The 17,029-nt window shown below is 38.3% G+C and overlaps 1 protein-coding gene across 1 annotated transcript; it reads right to left on the bottom strand.

Moving 5' to 3' along the window:
• Nucleotides 1-1,503: 1,503 nt before the first annotated feature.
• Nucleotides 1,504-14,478, bottom strand: clxn (calaxin). The gene is made up of 6 exons (XM_062064240.1): nucleotides 14,397-14,478; nucleotides 14,118-14,264; nucleotides 4,500-4,604; nucleotides 1,911-2,059; nucleotides 1,740-1,844; nucleotides 1,504-1,664 (listed from the first exon to the last, which is right to left on the bottom strand). Exons 1-6 carry the CDS (start codon nucleotides 14,476-14,478, stop codon nucleotides 1,614-1,616), a joined length of 639 nt encoding a protein of 212 aa, XP_061920224.1. The 3' UTR covers nucleotides 1,504-1,613.
• Nucleotides 14,479-17,029: the final 2,551 nt, after the last annotated feature.

The raw sequence follows: 17,029 nt of genomic DNA, 5'->3' as shown, positions 1-17,029 counted from the left end.
TTTGCCAAAGTGCACCTGAAAGACTCTCAGACCATGAGAAAAAAAATATTTAGTCTGATGAGACAAATATTGAACTATTTGGCGTAGGTGCCAGGCACTGCTAATCACCATACCATACCATCCCTACAGTGAAGCATGGTGGTGGCAGTATCATGCTGTGGGGATGTTAATCTAACCTAATGGAGCTTAAGAGGTGCTGCTAAGAGGAATGGGCGAAACTGCCCGAAGATAGGTGTGCTAAGCTTGTGGCATCGTATTCAAAAAGACTTGAGGCTGTAATTGCTGCCAAAGGTGCATCATCAAAGTATTGAGTAAAGACTTATCTACTTCTGCACATGTGATTTTTTAATACATTTGCAAACACTTTTTTAAACACCTTTTCACATTGTCATTATGGGGTATTGTGTGTACAATGAAGAGGACACAAATTAATGTATTCCATTTTGAAATAAGGTTGTAACACAGTCCTGGGCAAAATACAGCCCGCAGGCCACATGCGGCCCATGAAGATTTTCAATCCGGCCCGCCGGACGTTGTACATAATTTTTTTAGACCTTTAACATCAAAACTGTCGTTGCCATTATATTGTGCAGTGCTGTTTTTAAATTACCGTAAGTCTTGAACTATAGAAATTATTTCAATGGTTGAAATCTGCGCTTCTGAGTGTTGTACGAGTTATTACGGTAATCTACGTCACAGCAGCTCAGACGAGTAACAAAGCAGATTGGGCCGGGTTTGTTTTAAGAGCAGCCAGCCCGAAACGCATGTGTCAGGAACAGAGATATTTTTACAACAAATGTCTGCATAAAAATGATAATATATCATATTGTAGGTGTTTATTACCCTTTGCATTCATATTTTGCTCTTTGTTACATTTTTGTAGTGTTTTGCTTGATTGTAAAATATATCTATCGAGGAGCTAGTCTGAGAAGTAAAAGAGGAGCGATGTTCATATGTTGTTAATATTCAGTGTTCTATTGTTCGTAGTTAATATTGTAAATCCCACTTTCTTTATTTTGATGTACATTTTGGGTGTCCCGTTCAGTAAAAAAACTGTAAAATTCCATTCTGTTTGAGGTGGTCTGTCTTATTTTTTTTTAGAATTATATCGGACATTGTGACTTTGGTATGTATTAATGTCTGAAAAAAAGGGACCCAAATACAAATACTGTACAGCAGATTTTTACAGCTGAATGTGTATATATCATTTATACACACATACATGTTGGCCCCCCAGACACAATTTTTCTCTCAATGTGGCCCCCGAATCAAAACATTTGCCCAGCTCTGCTGTAACATAACAAAATGTGAAAAACGTGAAGCGCTGTAACTACTTTCTGGATGCACTGTACATGAGAAGGATGCCAAGAAAAAAAGTTGGCGGAGGAAAAGGGTATACCAAAACTATAGTTTTGTGTGTTTATTACCGGTAAACTTTTTTTTAACACAATAATTTAGAGCTACCGATTTAATTAATTGTGTTTTCCCCTTTATTGCGCGTGTTTTGAGGGTTTGCGTTTGTCCCTGTTGGGAACCGTAACAAATAGAAAGATGATGTTCCAACAACAACTATGTTGCACAGAATAAAAGCTTGAATATGAAACACTGTATGATCAGTGTTTTGCTTGAACTTGAAATACACTCTGCTCAAATGTCTCGACCCTCTGGAAATGGAAAAACAAAATAGATTAGTAGTAAAAGAACATTGCAGCGGTTAAATTAAACTTTTATCAACTTACGCTGGTGGTAGGCAGGCACGTCCCAAAAGCCTCCAGGACATGATTGACTTCCTTCACTGACCTCTCAAAATCCTCAAAGGACAGCCTGTCATCGTGGTCGTGGTCCTGTGGGTGGAGATAATGTCCATGTGATGCTAGTCCTTAAGTAAGTACTGTGTGCAAACATCTCACCATCCTCTTGAGTGTGATCTCCACCAGATCTTTGATTCCGTCGTAAGGGTCCTCTTCCCCAGGCAGTCTGAGGCTGTACCTCAGCATTTGTAATATCTCCTCCCTGGTGATGTAGTGGTCACCGTTCAAGTCGTACACCTGAAAGCAGTCTGCACCAGGTGCGGAAGAAAAAGGCTTTACTACTTGTCGTCTTGTTACCGGTGAGTACACCATGCACATTTCACAAAGCAACCCATCACAGTATATCTTCTCAGGAGACAATACTGGACTGTCCCTCCAGGATTATGAGGGATTTTTTTGTGATTGTTGCTGCCTAAAATGCCTGAATTTTCTGCAGTTTTTTCGAGAATGATGCGGCAAACGTTCTAATGTTTTGAGGCGTATTTCTTATTAAATAATATTGAATCAACTTGTAATTTTATGAGTTTGTTACCAAAGTTTTAAGTATTCAAAGACTTCAACTGGCAGCCCTAAAGGGGAACTGTACTTTTTTATTTTTTATTTTGTCTATCGCTCACAATCATTATGAAAGTCATGATGACGAATGGATTATTTTTAATGCATCCTAAATATTGAATAAAGGTCCGCCCACAGCGGCGCCAATTGGAGCTCCACTATTCCGCCCATAAAATCAGATAAATAACCAATCACAAAGTGCCAACAATACTCCATTCACATTTTGCGACTTGAATATTAACCAAGTATTAGTGATATTGTTATTATAAGTCCTAATACAGACAAACAATTTATAGGGGCAACGTAATCACACCCGTGTCTCCCTATGTTTACATCATCGAGTGGTCTGCTGTTTCATCGCTTCCCTTGTTCCCTGTAAGGTTACTCTAGATCATATATTATGCCTCTCACCTGAAATGTAGATGGCTTACCATATAATCCAACAAGTTGGGAAACTTTGACAGACATTTAGGACCCGGAACTGGCGAGAGCGATACGAAAAGCATTTGTTCCCCCCGTTTCTTCACAAGGTTTATGAGACATTTTTCACTTAAATGAGAATCTATGAACATCCTAGCATTTGACATCCTAATGACAGCAGACATTGTACAGTAAGTGATGTTTTATTATGTTTGTTGGCTCTCGTAAAGTCTGCAGTGAGTAATAATCAGTGATGAAGAAAAAACGTTTTGATGCGTTTTTAAAATTAGTATGCAGCGTATGCTTAAAATGATCAAAATACGTAAATATTAAATGTTATTATTTTATGTGCCCGTTACTACATTACATAAATACTTACATCATGTATATAAAACCTTAATGGAGGTGTTTGGATGTTTTTGTACGGGCTCTATAGGCAGAATTGAACGGCTCCCATTGGCTCCATTGTAAGCAGACTTTTGATTTAATTTATTTCATATTTAGAATGCTTTTTTTTTTAAATCCATCCATTGTGATGTCTTTCATAATGATTGTGAACGATAAGCAGAATTCCAAAAATAGTGCAGTTCCCTTTAACCTCAAAAAGCACATGATGGTAACAAAAATTGCCAAACAAATACTGTATTGATGTTTTACTCGTTTTATACCACAAAGACTTAAAAGTAGACATTAGATGGCAGTGAAAGCACAGACTTAGAGCTCATTGTCAAATTGCTGTACTGTTATAGTTGATAACTAATAATAGTAATCAATAATGATAATCACAGAAAGAAACACCACCAAAGTCTTCCGTCTTGTCTGCTGTCTGCTCTGTCCTCCACAAGTTGCAGACATTCTCCAGGATTATTTTACGCTTAAAAAATGCTTGTCCATCTTAAACAATCATTTATGTTTCAAAACATTTATCCCCTCACAATAAGAGCTTTTGTGAACTGTTAAGAGCAATCTGTTGCGGTCATTTTTGTTGGTGAATGAGAAACGATGAGAGATTATTATCACACTTCAGGTCTCTAACATGTAAATGCTGCCTCTTTGTGAGGTCAGCATTGCAAATGAGAATCTGATTTTTAATTGTCTTACATTGGATAAATACAGATTAAATATATATATATATATATATATATATATATATATATATATATATATATATATATATATATATATATATATATATATATATAATACATGTCAACTCGGAAGTGTGTTGCTTGTTTGTATACTACATCACCTAGAAGGTTTAGCATTGTGGACAGGAAAAGGAAGTAGGTCTGAGCTATACAGAAGGACGATAACTGTGTTGCTTGAGTAATCAAGAGTTAATATATTCTTACACGTTGTTGTTCCTGCTTTTTCTACACAAGAAACAAACATAAGTTTAGATTGTTGATGTTTTAGTGACACACAATTTCAATTGGCCAAAATGTGCAGGAATGTTGCAGATGTTAGACAAAGCTGCAAGGCTGTGTATTATTTGTGGGGATTTGTTAAAAGTGTGTGATATGCAAATGGAGAATTCCAAGAGGGACTGACCATAGAAATGAAACTTTAAGATGAGTTAATTATCTGTGCTTAGCTTTGAAAGTTGTACAAATGTACTATCTACTAAAAATTACTCAACACAACATTGTAATTAAATGGCTGCTGAAATGTGAGGGATGTAGTATGTCCTTGAGATATTATGTCTTACCTTACATTTTATTCTTTCGTCCAAGGTGCCGCGAAGAAAAATCGATAGTCCTTCAATCCACTCTCCCATACCAATAAAACCGTCGTTGTCTTTGTCAAATGTCCGGAACACTGCAGGACAAGCGAGAATATGATTGTTGGTTATTGGTGTGGAAAAATGTCATCAATTACTGTTGCTGCGTAACAGAAAACTAGGAAAAGTTGGACATTCACAACCTAAAAAATGTTTTGAGATTGGAATATCTCTTTAAGTCAGAAATTGCACCAAATAAATTTCACATGAATGAACACAAACTGATAAGAAACAAGACAACTGCATTTATTCTGGTTCACAAAAGGAACCAGAGCTCTTAAACTATAATGTCGAAATCTGGAACGCAAATGGCGTGCAACTAAACTTGAGTGTTGAGTGTGGAGTGATAGTTTAATAACTTATAAACACGCTCTTACCATAGCTATACGTAATTACCGGTACTACTCCAATCTCATGAACACTTAGCGTCTAACAATCTCTGTGAACCCTTTCAGTCCAGTTTCAGGGCAAATCACTCTACTCAGACAGCCCTAGTGACTAATGATCTTTTGCTAACTATGGATGCTGATGCGTCATCCGTGTTGCTGCTACTTGATTTTAGCTCTGCTTTCAATACCGTTGATTATAACATTCTACTAGCACGTATCAAAAGACTTTGCTTTTTCTTCGTTTAACTCCTTATTTAACTGACAGGATGCAGTGCGTCTCCCATAACAATTTATCCTTGGATTATGTTCAGGTAACATGCGGAGTTCAACAGGGTTCAGTTCTTGGCCCTGCACTCTTCAACATTTACATCAGAGGTGTCTAAGTCGTTTTTACTGAGGGCCACATCGCAGTTATGTTTGGCCCCAGAGGGCCGCTTCTAACAGTGAATACTATTATTACACAATTTTTCATGCATTTTATTAGTAGATTTTTTTTAAACTAAAATGAAAAAAAATATGGTAAGTTGCAAATATTTCACCTCAAAATGTAGTGTATATTACTGTAAATGGAAAACAGTAGTGCTGTTTTTATGGTAAAACAGAAAAAAAGCAGCTCAGTTTTACTGTAAAATGTACATTTGTTTTTTTACTCTAAATAACAAAACTGCAATTTTACAGTAACATTTTGGCACCTGATCTGCCAGTTTTTTAAATATTTTTTTTTTTACCGCAAATCAACAACTGTAGATTTTTCGGTGTATTACTGTAAATGCCAAAACGGCACCACAGTTTTATACAGTAAAAAAAAAGTACTGTTTTTTTAATTTAGAGAAAAATGCTGTAAAAAACACAGTAAATTTCACAATTTTACCATGAAATCTATTGCTACTTTTACATTGCACAATTTGATGGAGAACTTGCTTTGAAATCATTATAATTAGTATTTATTTCTATTTAAAAAATGGTTTGAATGTTTGATAATATATTTTTGCATAACTAGACAATATTTAAGTTAACATCATTTGTGAAAACATGGAGTACATATATTTTTTTTGTCCTAAAATAGAAAGAAAGAATACATTTAGTAAGAAAAGTTACAGTACTTTATTGATACATATTATTTACAGGCTTCCGAGGGCTAAATAAAATGAAGTGGCGGGTCACATCTGGCCCCAGGGCCTTGAGTTTGACACCTGTGATCTACATGCTGCCGCTAGGTGACATCATACGCAAATACGGTGTTAGCTTTCACTGTGATGCTGATGACACCCAACTTTACATGCCCCTAAAGCTGACCAACACACGCCAGATTGTAGTCACCTGGAGGCGTGTCTAAATGAAATCAAACAATGGATGTCCAGCAACGTTTTGCATCTTAACGCTAAGAAAACGAAACTGTAGATTATCAGTACCGCTAGACGCTGGCCCTTATTCAATAATACCACCTTAATATTTAACAACAAAACAATTGTACAACGTGACTCGGTAAAGTGTTACTGTCTTGTTGGAGTCACAGAAGAGTGTTACTAAAACAGCCTTCTTTCATCTCCGTAATATCACTCAAATTTGTCCCATTTTGTCCTCCACCGACGGTGTGATTATGATCCATGCATTCGTTACATCTCGTCTCGATTACTGTAATGTTTTATTTTCGGGTCTCCCTATGTTTGGCATTAAAGGCCTACTGAAACCCACTACTACCAACCACGCAGTCTGATAGTTTATATATCAATGATGAAATCTTAACATTGCAACACATGCCAATACGGCCGGGTTAACTTATAAAGTGCAATTTTAAATTTCCCGCGAAACTTCCGGTTGAAAACGTGTAGGTATGATGACGTATGCGTGTGACGTCAATGGTTGAAACGGAAGTATTCGGACACCATTGTGTCCGATACAAAAAGCTCTGTTTTCATCGCAAAATTCCACAGTATTCTGGACATCTGTGTTGGTGAATCTTTTGCAATTTGTTTAATGAACAATGGAGACTGCAAAGAAGAAAGCTGTAGGTGGGATCGGTGTATTAGCGGCTGGCTGCAGCAACACAACCAGGAGGACTTTGACTTGGATAGCAGACGCGCTATCCGACGCTAGCCGACGCTAGCCGACGCTAGCCGCCGACCGCATCGATGATCGGGTGAAGTCCTTCGTCGCTCCGTCGATCGCTGGAACGCAGGTGAGCACGGGTGTTGATGAGCAGATGAGGGCTGGCTGGCGTAGGTGGATAGCTAATGTTTTTAGCATAGCTCTGTGAGGTCCTGTAGCTAAGTTAGCTTCAATAGCGTCGTTAGCAACAGCATTGTTAAGCTTCGCCAGGCTGGAAAGCATTAACCGTGTAGTTACAGGTCCATGGTTTAATAGTATTGTTGATTTTCTGTCTAACCTTCCAGTCAGGGGTTTATTTATTTAGTTTCTATCTGCATTTAAGCCCGATGCTATCACGTTAGCTCCGTAGCTAAAGTGCTTCGCCAATGTATTGTCGTGGAGATAAAAGTCACTGTGAATGTCCATTCCGCGTTCTCGACTCTCATTTTCAAGAGGATATAGTATCCGAGGTGGTTTAAAATACAAATCCGTGATCCCACAATAGAAAAAGGAGAAAGTGTGGAATCCAATGAGCCAGCTTGTACCTAAGTTACGGTCAGAGCGAAAAAAGATACGTCCTGCACTGCACTCTAATCCTTCACTCTCACTTTCCTCATCCACGAATGTTTCATCCTCGCTCAAATTAATGGGGTAATCGTCGCTTTCTCAGTCCGAATCGCTCTCGCTGCTGGTGTAAACAATGAGGAAATGTGAGGAGCCTTTCAACCTGCGACGTCACGCTACTTCCGGTACAGGCAAGGCTTTTTTTTATCAGCGACCAAGTTGCGAACTTTATCGTCAATGTTCTCTACTAAATGCTTTCAGCAAAAATATGGCAATATCGCAAAATGATCAAGTATGACACATAGAATGGATCTGCTATCCCCGTTTAAATAAAAAAAAATCATTTCAGTAGGCCTTTAAAAGATTACAGTTGGTACAAAATGCCGCTGCTAGACTTTTGACAAGGACAAGAAAGTTTGATCATATTAAGCCTATATTGGCTCACTTGCACTGGCTTCCTGTGCAATTAAGATTCGACTTTAAGGTTGTACTACTTATGTATAAAATACTATCTTGCTGATTGTATTGTACCATATGTCCCAGCCAGAAATCTGCGTTCTAAAAACTCCGGCTTATTAGTGATTTGAAGAGCCCAAAAAAGTCTGCGGGCTATAGAGCGTTTCCTATACTCTGGAATGCCCTACCGGTAACAGTTAGAGATGCTACCTCAGTAGAAGCATTTAAGTCACATCTTAAAACTCCTTTATATACTCTAGACTTTAAATAGACCCATTTTAGAACAGTTGATCTGCAGCTTCTCTTGTCTGCTCTGCCCTCCTCTCCTACAAGGATAGGTTATCAGGTGGCCATGGATCAATTTCCACGGAGGAGACACTAGCTGTTCCAATTTGGGAACGAAGGTGGACCACTCCTTTATGCATCAGTTGGTGACGTCTCTGCGCTGCCAACTTGTCTACATACAAGAGGTTCCCATGTTGGCCTCCCTATGGACTGGACTCTCACATTATGAACACCAAGTTGGCAACACTCGGTCATGTTTTTGAGATTTCCTTCTTTATTTCAATTAAATTCATCTAGTTCTTCTTCTCAGCAAACTAGCTTTGGAGCTAAAACTTGCGCATTTACAGTAATGTTGATTTATGTGCATTGTCTCTGTTCAAATAAACTAATAAAATGAAAAAAAAAGCATTGTCCTTCACATTCACTCTCTTTTCTTTATAATGCTTGGAAAACAAAGTTAGGTCAATCTCTAGCTATAAGCTAATGCTAGCGAGTAAGACCAGATGTTTTGGTTGCATCTTACTGGGTTCACTGTGTTTATTCACCCACTGATAGGGAACGTGAGCTGGAATTAGACCGTGTAGATAGAGAGACAGGTTCGTTTTACCCTAATGTAATGTGACCCTCTTTTCTTGGGCGGACAAACAATTTCAATTGAATATAATTCGTAATTATAGACATTGAGTTGTTTTACATAAACATTTTTAAACCACTAATGGTAACAACAGAGTTGGTGGTGCTCTTGATATATTTTCTGATTTTAAAAAAGTAACTTTGATCAAGTTGCAAACAGTCACTTTATTGTCACTATTTATTGTGTGTGATATTTATGGAGTTGAGCGAGAGTTACAGTGTAGAAGTGGTTCAAGTGAACAACAGCACTTAATGATGACCAACACAGGAGTTTGCATGTTCTCCCCGTGACTGCATGGGTTCCCTCCGGGTACTCTGGCTTCCTCCCACCTCCAAAGACATGCACCTGGGGATAGGTTGATTGGCAACACTAAATTGGCCCTAGTGTGTGAACGTGAGTGTGAATGTTGTCTCTGTGTTGGCCCTGCGATGAGGTGGTGACTTGTCCAGGGTGTACCCCGCCTTCCACCCGAATGCAGCTGAGATAGGCTACAGCGCCCCCCGCAACCCCGAAGGGAATAAGCGGTAAAAATGGATGGATGGATATATGTGTGTGTTTGTGTGTGTATGTGTATATACATCTATGTATATGTATATACATCTATGTATATGTATGTATGGGTGTGTATGTATATCATTTTAAAAAGTCTAATCAACCAAAAATGTCATTACCTCCCCTTGCAGTACCTCTGTAGACCCCCTGTTGAAGACTTCTGGTCTCGCAGATATGAAGCTCAACAAAGGAGCTCATTTGGTTTTTTTTGTTTACTTGTTGTCAGGGGGGGGGGGGGGGGCCTGCGGACCTGCAGCGAAGCGGGGTGTGCCAGGACTGGCTTCGAGAATAGCGACAGGTGCGTAGATGGCCCACCTGGGCGTGCTTATCTAATCACCTGTCGCTCTGTTAAAGGCAGCAGCCGGGAAGGAGAAGGGGGGTGGATGGTGGAGCACGAGCGAGACCGACAGAAAGACAATTGCAGAAAAGCACTAAAAGACTTTGCACATTGCTGAAAATAAAACAGTGTTGTAACCCTGGAAGAGCCTGGCATGTCGGTGATTGGTGGTCCGAATAACCCGGAAGCGCAAGTCTTCCACACAAGGTTAAAATGTCAATGCAAGGATCAGCCAATGTGTTTACAGTGGTCCAAGTTCCTCTATACAACAGGAGCACTCTAGTCTTTTTTGGAATTTGCTGCAAAAATGTTCTTTGAACTGAACTCTGATTTGGTCCCTCAGTTGAGTAACCCTAGTTTAGAAAATAAGTATTGGTACATTGCCAGTCAAAAAAGCAATAAGCTAAAAATCTGGCCTGTTAACTCATTGTTCAGGGGAGCTCTTAAGTCATCAGGAAGTGATGTTTACACAACATACTATCGCACGGCCACACTAACTGGCGTTCGTTACACATACATTTTGTCGGTGGTTGGGGTTGGGGGGCAGATCGATACAAATATGATGATGAGATTTTCCAGTTCTCCTGTGTTTATTTTCACACATACACTATCAATGTTTTTGATGTACATATTGTTACATTGTTTATATTGTTATATTTTCTTGTATTGTTTACAAATACTTTTTGTGTTGGTTTCATTAGTTCCTGTGCTATTATTTTTTCTTTCTGTTTCCTGTTGTGTGTTAAATACATTCCATTTACTCCAGTGTGGGACGCACAGCTGCCTGTAATCAGTAGTCAGGAAGGTTGTGAAGCATTAAGACTACCGGTAGTTGTCACAACAGGAAGTTCATTAGTTTACAATTAGTAGTGTTACTGTTGTACATTTTATTGCTTCTCCCGTTGTCTTTTTCCTGCTTCCAGGCTTTTATTTTGTACTTTGTGTTTTGCGTGTGGATTCGCCCTGTGTGAGCATGGTTGAATTGAAGACACGTTTTCCTGCCTGTGGCCTCAGATTCGACAGATCATGATTTTTTTTATGGAATACGCTTTTGGACACAGGAAGGTTTTAGAGAGAAAAAGATTAGGCTTACCTATTTTGTACTATTGACTGTCAAACAACTGTATGTAATAAAAAGAAAAATGTTTTATATTGTTACACTCTTTGATATTGTTATTGTGTGAATGCTCCAAAGCATTCACACGTATGGTTTTCTACCAAAATTCATCTATTTATTATTATTCCTCTACTTCTTCTTTTCCAGATTTTGGCGCGCTCTACATTCCACATTCTTCACCCGATTCCAACCGCTCCAACTTCAAACTGTTCAGCCTATTCGGGAATCGCGGGCTTTCCCTTGACAAATTCCAAAAATTCCCGGATTTCCCAGAATTCCAGGTTTTCCGGGACATTTTTCCCATTCAAAATGAATTGGCCATTTTTCAAACTTCCACCATTTCCACATTTTTCAACCAATTCAAATCATTCTACCTTCAACATATTTCACCATTCCGGAAATTCAAACAATGTTTTTTCTAAGTTAAAAAAAATTCCAGGATTTTCCAGAATTCCTGATTTTCCAAAGCCCTATTTCCACCCTTTTTTCTGGTGACTACTCCTCGCACATTTTTCAAACCACTTCAACCGTTCCACCGTCAAAACATTCCTCTTAATTATGACAAAAAAACTAAGATGTTTTTTGAACTGGAAAAATTCCCGGTTTTCCCGAAATTCCAGGAATTCTATACCATTTCTCAATACAACATGTTACTACTTCAACATTTCTCGACCGATTTGAAAAATGTAAACACCAACCCTTTCATTTCATTCAGACCATTGTTTACCATTTTCAAAAAAATTCCCGCTTTTCCAGAAATTCCCAATTTTGGGGGAAATTCCCACTGAAATCAATGGGCCATTCCTCAGAGTTCCACAATTCCCACATTTTTTATCTGATTCGAACTGTTCCAACTTCAAAATATTCAGCCTGTTTGGGAATTGTGTGCTCTACTTCAACGATTCTAAAAATATTCCAGGATTTCAGTTCAACGTCAGCATTGGAGCATTCACACGCAATTCCTTCAGGAAATGCCTCATCTAGTTGTTGAACAGTTCACACATAAGTTTCTCCCCCCTTAATTTTTTCTTTGTGTCTAATTCTGGATAAAAAATCATGATTAGCAAATGAAAAGCAAAATCTGAAAATCATTCAACAATAATCTCTAGATATTGTTGAATACCAATACTCAGCATGAGTATTGGTATCGAAATACCAGTGTCCTGACGAGTTACGTACTCCTGTCAAGTTGTGCATGAGAGTTGTCTCTCAGCTAATTGTTGTGCTTTAAGATGGAAGCAAACATTTGAGTTACAAGCATCCCCGCCATTAGTTGGTGTAGCAAATGTCACAGTGAACCCCTTAAAATCTGACCAAAATATCTGGTCTTACTCGCTAGCATGTCTAGTTTTTCCACCTTGGAAAGGAGGAAAGTCACTATGACGAAGAGGAAGTGGATGATGTTCATTGAATTAAAGAAAGAAATCATAAAAAAACATGACCGAGCGTATAGCTAACTGGCAGTTGGAGCGTATCCCTGCTAGTATGCACCGTACTGAAGCAGACTGAGTCTAACATCAGCCAAGAATGTTAGAATAATATTTAAACGTCAGACATTTATCTTTGAAAATATGGAGAAGCTGCTGATGGTGTGTTTGATGGAGAATCCACTCTCCAAGGTAAATGCTGTACATTATTACTACATTACTTCATAAAACTACTGCAGTTGTTAGTAGTATATTCTATTGTTTTATTTTTATACGATATTTATCTAAAGGTTTGTTTTTCTTTTTAAAAGGCATGCTAAATGTTGAAATTGTGATGTTTTGGGGGGAAACTACCAATTAAATTGATTTCCATTTTTTTTTTTAAATAGGAGACGTTGATTTGAGATTCAAATGTTTCAAGTTAAATTTTACCTCAGTATGCAGATTTATACCATTTAAATACTGTAGTAATTTAAATACTTTTTCCACATCTTCACCTGAATTGCCTAACCCGCGGCTCTCTAGCACCACCCTAGTGGCTCCTTGGAGCTTTTTCAAAAATGGAAAAAGATGGGGGAAAAAATATAATTGTTGTTTTAATAATGTTTCTGTAGAAGGACTAACCTACACAAACCTTCCTAATTGTTGGAAAGCCCACTGTTTAATAGGTTTGTGTTTATGCTTCACTGATGAGAGTATTTGGCCAGCACCGTTTTGTCCTATTAATTTTGGCGATCCTTGAACTCACCGTAGTTTGTTCACATGTATAACTTTCTCCGACGCTGCCACAGAAAGACGTGTATTATGCCACTCCTTTGTCTCATTTTGTCCACCAAAGGTTTTATGCTGTGCGTGAATACACAAAGGTGAGCTTTGTTGATATTATTGACTTGCGTGGAGTGCTAAAAACTATGCTAACATGCTATTTAGGCTAGCTGTATGTACATATTGCATCATTATGCCTCGTTTGTAGGTATATTTGAGTTCATTTAATTTCCTTTAATTATGTTCTCTGTGTATTTGATTTATATTTGCATGTTTCATGACACATTATATGTATGTAATATTGGCTGCATTTCTGATTGTGTGCCATGTTGTTCCAGACCACAGCAAACATTACCCCGCTTGCAAAGATTGTAATACATCCATTAGAAGACGACAGCCTGACGTTTCCTTTAACTTGGACACACTCATCTTTACCTTTGGCAGTTTGAAGCCAGTAATTAATTTCCATGAGTTATTTCACCTTCTGAGACACTTACTTAATGTGTTGCCTTCATTATAACACTTACATAGGGCTTTTAACTTTTTGCGGCTCTAGACAGATTTTTTTTTTGTATTTTTGGTCGAATATGGCTCTTTCAACATGTTGGGTTGCCGACCCCTGGCCTAACCTAAAAAGCGCCAATTTAATTGTTGAATCAGTTGTAGTGTAAAATATGAAACGACAAAATACACTAATGAAGCCTTGCTTATAAATGATGTACAGTTCAATGTTACAACATTTAAAACATTATTCTGGGTTACATAAGCGAGTGGCACTTGCCAACAAGTGTTGTAATGTCCAACCCTAATGCAATTGAACCATTGCACTCTGTATTAAATATAAAGTGCAAAGCATACAAACTGCACTTCACCTATCTGCATTGTTGTGTTTTATTTGCATGAGTATTGTGAAGGTGTGCGTACAAGTGACTGATACCTGCATCCATGATGGTGTCGTTTGTGAGTCCAAAGGTGTTGTGCAGAATGCTTCTTACTTTCCATCTGTCCAAGCCGCTCACTGTCCGTGTGTCCTCCAACAAGACATGAAAGTCTCTGATAAGACACCCCACCTCGGCTTTATTGACTGCAGCAATAATAATAAAAAATAAAAAAAACTTGACAAAAGCGCGTCCGCGCGTCCCATACAGCGTCAAGTAACACAACACGATATTGTTAATTTGACACAAGTGTTCAACACAAAGAAAGAAATACTTACAGTGGGACACTTGTTTGGACATTGTTTCCGCGAGCTTCTGCACCATCCTTTTGGACATTTTGGACCTTTTTAGAGGCAACATTGCGTGCAAGGGAGGTGCGGCGCGCGAGCTGATGTTGGCGTTGTGTCGCCATGGCAACCACCCAGCTCACAATATAATGGAGAGCCAGCGAGCGCGTAAATCTAGCGAAACTTTAGTTGTCACAATAATAATCGGTTATATATAATCGTGTTGATTAGAACATTTTTATAATAATATGTCCAATTCATTTTACACTGGCAATGTGATTTTAAAAACATATATTTCGATTTAGCAGAGGTATCCTTTTTACAACAATTGGTAGATATTACTGTAGCCTATATTGTATCTTTTTCAGTTTTCCTTTAACATTTATTATTTTTACTGCATGGCATTACAAATGGAAACTAACTGTGATAATTCTCATGACACATGTGTGCCTTTTTTCATAAATTGTTTAAATACATCTTGCAGCTTTGTCAACATACACACCTTGACAATTGATTTTTTTTCACATTGTTCTTAATTCCTCAGTAAATAATGTATTAATCTTCATGACCAAATTCAAGCAGAATGCAGGTTTTGAATACTAATTTTGATACGGATCCTTGGTTGTGGTTTGCACTTTATTTAGTATCATGATATATACTTCTCAATAAATATACTCATATTTAGTTGTTCTGCCACATAGAAGGTATAATGTGTCACAATAATAATAGCTACTTATAATAATGTTAAATAAAAAAGTACTTTTGTTTTTCACAATAAAATGTCAAATGCCTCTGGTATTTTCATAATTTTCAGATCTAGCAGAGGTATCCTTTTTACAACATGTGGTAAAGATTATATTCTCTTTCCCTTAGCAGTTATACTTTTTACTGCATAGGTTGGTATTGCAGGGGTGTCAAAACATTTTCCACTAAGGGCTGCACACTGAAAAATTAAAATATGAAAGGGACAAGCGGTAGAAATGGATGGATGGATGGGTAATTTTGATATTGGGGGGGGGGGGGGGGGGGTTATGGTATATATATATATATATATATATATATATATATATATATATATATATATATATATATATATATATATATATATATATATATATATTTTTTTTTCATAAAGAAATACAATCATGTGTGCTTACGGACTGTATCCATGCAGACTGTATCGATCTATATTGTTATATAATGTAGGAACCAGAAATATTAATAACAGAAAGAAACAACCCTTTTGTGCGAATGAGTGTGAATGAGTGTAAATGAGGGAGGGAGGTTTTTTGGGTTGGTGCACTAATTGTAAGTGTATATTGTGTTTTTTATGTTGATTTCATGAAAAAAAAAAAAAATAATAAAAACAATTTTTTTATAAAAAATTGTTTTTTCCAATTTCTTGTGCGGCCCGGTACCACTCGATCCACGGACCGGTACCGGGCCGGTGGTTGGGGACCACTGCTCTGGGTGGCTTCGGGTGATCTAATCGTGCTCTCCTTTTCCCTGACTTGTGTCAAACTTCCCTGAGCTCATCTGTGTCACGATCGGGTCTCCGCTTGCTGCGCAGTTGTTCTTCCAAGATGCAGAATGGACGGCTCCGGACCAAGGCGTGACGGTAGGAATGATTTATTGTCCATAAATCGTGCAAACACAAGACAAGCAAAAAAGGCAAGCGTGCCTAACGCACGTGAAACTAGGACTTAGCATAGGCTAGGAGACAAGCAAAACTTAGCACTGGAAACATGAACTCACAAATCTTACGTGACAGCAGCGGGAAGCAAATAATGAAGCCACGACGAGTGACCGGAAAAGGCAGGCTTAAAATAGTAGTCTCTTGATTAGACCCAGGTGTGTCCCAAACAACAGAGGCAGGTGAAAATCATAAGTAACCATGGTGACTAAACTCAGGAGGTGCACAAACAGGCACTAAAAGGAGTCCAAAACTAACAGAACATAACTAAACAAAACATGATCCGGACCACGGATCATGAAAATCTGTGGATGTTGTCACTCATCCAGGTCAGTGTATTCTCAGGGCATTTAATCGATCGCAACTGGAACGTTTTAACGACAAACACATGGTTTTGCCATGGGATTACCTGTATCCCCAATAGTAGCAAACCTTTACATGGAGGACATGGAAAAGAGAGCTTTGAGGTCTTTTAAGGGAACATCAGCACCAAGTCACTGGTACGGATATGTGGATGACACATGCGTTAAAATCAGAAACCAAGAAGTGCAAGCCCTCACCGAGCACATTAACTCCATGGACAAAAACATCAAGTTCACACGTGAGTATGTCAAATACAGTAAGTTGTCGTTTTTAGACTATGAAGTCCACATTGGAGAGAACAGAGGCCTCCATGTAGGGGTTTACTGAAAACCCACACATACCAATCAATACCTACTTTTTGACTCACACCACTCACTGGAACACAAACTGGGCGTTATCAGAACCCTACGACACATGTGTTAATGTTCCTACCAGCCTTCAAGCCGAAGAGAAAGAGCATAGGCATTTGAGGGAAACCTTCAAAACCTGTGGTCACCCCAGCTGGTCGTTTGTGAAAAGTGCATTTAGTTCCAGAAATAACAAGAACAGAGTGTATGAGGAGGAACTA

Source organism: Entelurus aequoreus, linkage group LG11 (genome assembly GCF_033978785.1).
Source record: "Entelurus aequoreus isolate RoL-2023_Sb linkage group LG11, RoL_Eaeq_v1.1, whole genome shotgun sequence".
In the NCBI taxonomy this organism is placed as follows: Eukaryota; Metazoa; Chordata; class Actinopteri; order Syngnathiformes; family Syngnathidae; genus Entelurus; species Entelurus aequoreus.
This window is presented reverse-complemented; position numbering and strand designations above follow the sequence as displayed.

What these genes read in the sequence shown, in the direction of transcription:
- clxn (XM_062064240.1), bottom strand. Translation starts at nt 14,478, where the DNA reads ATGTTGCCTCTAAAAAGGTCCAAAATGTCCAAAAGGATGGTGCAGAAG. An exon ending in CGACACCATCATGGATGCAG is followed by an intron (nt 4,605 to 14,117) that starts GTATCAGTCACT and finishes CTTGTCCTGCAG; the next exon opens with TGTTCCGGACATTTGACAAA. An exon ending in CGTGCCTGCCTACCACCAGC is followed by an intron (nt 1,665 to 1,739) that starts GTAAGTTGATAA and finishes TTCCATTTCCAG; the next exon opens with AGGGTCGAGACATTTGAGCA.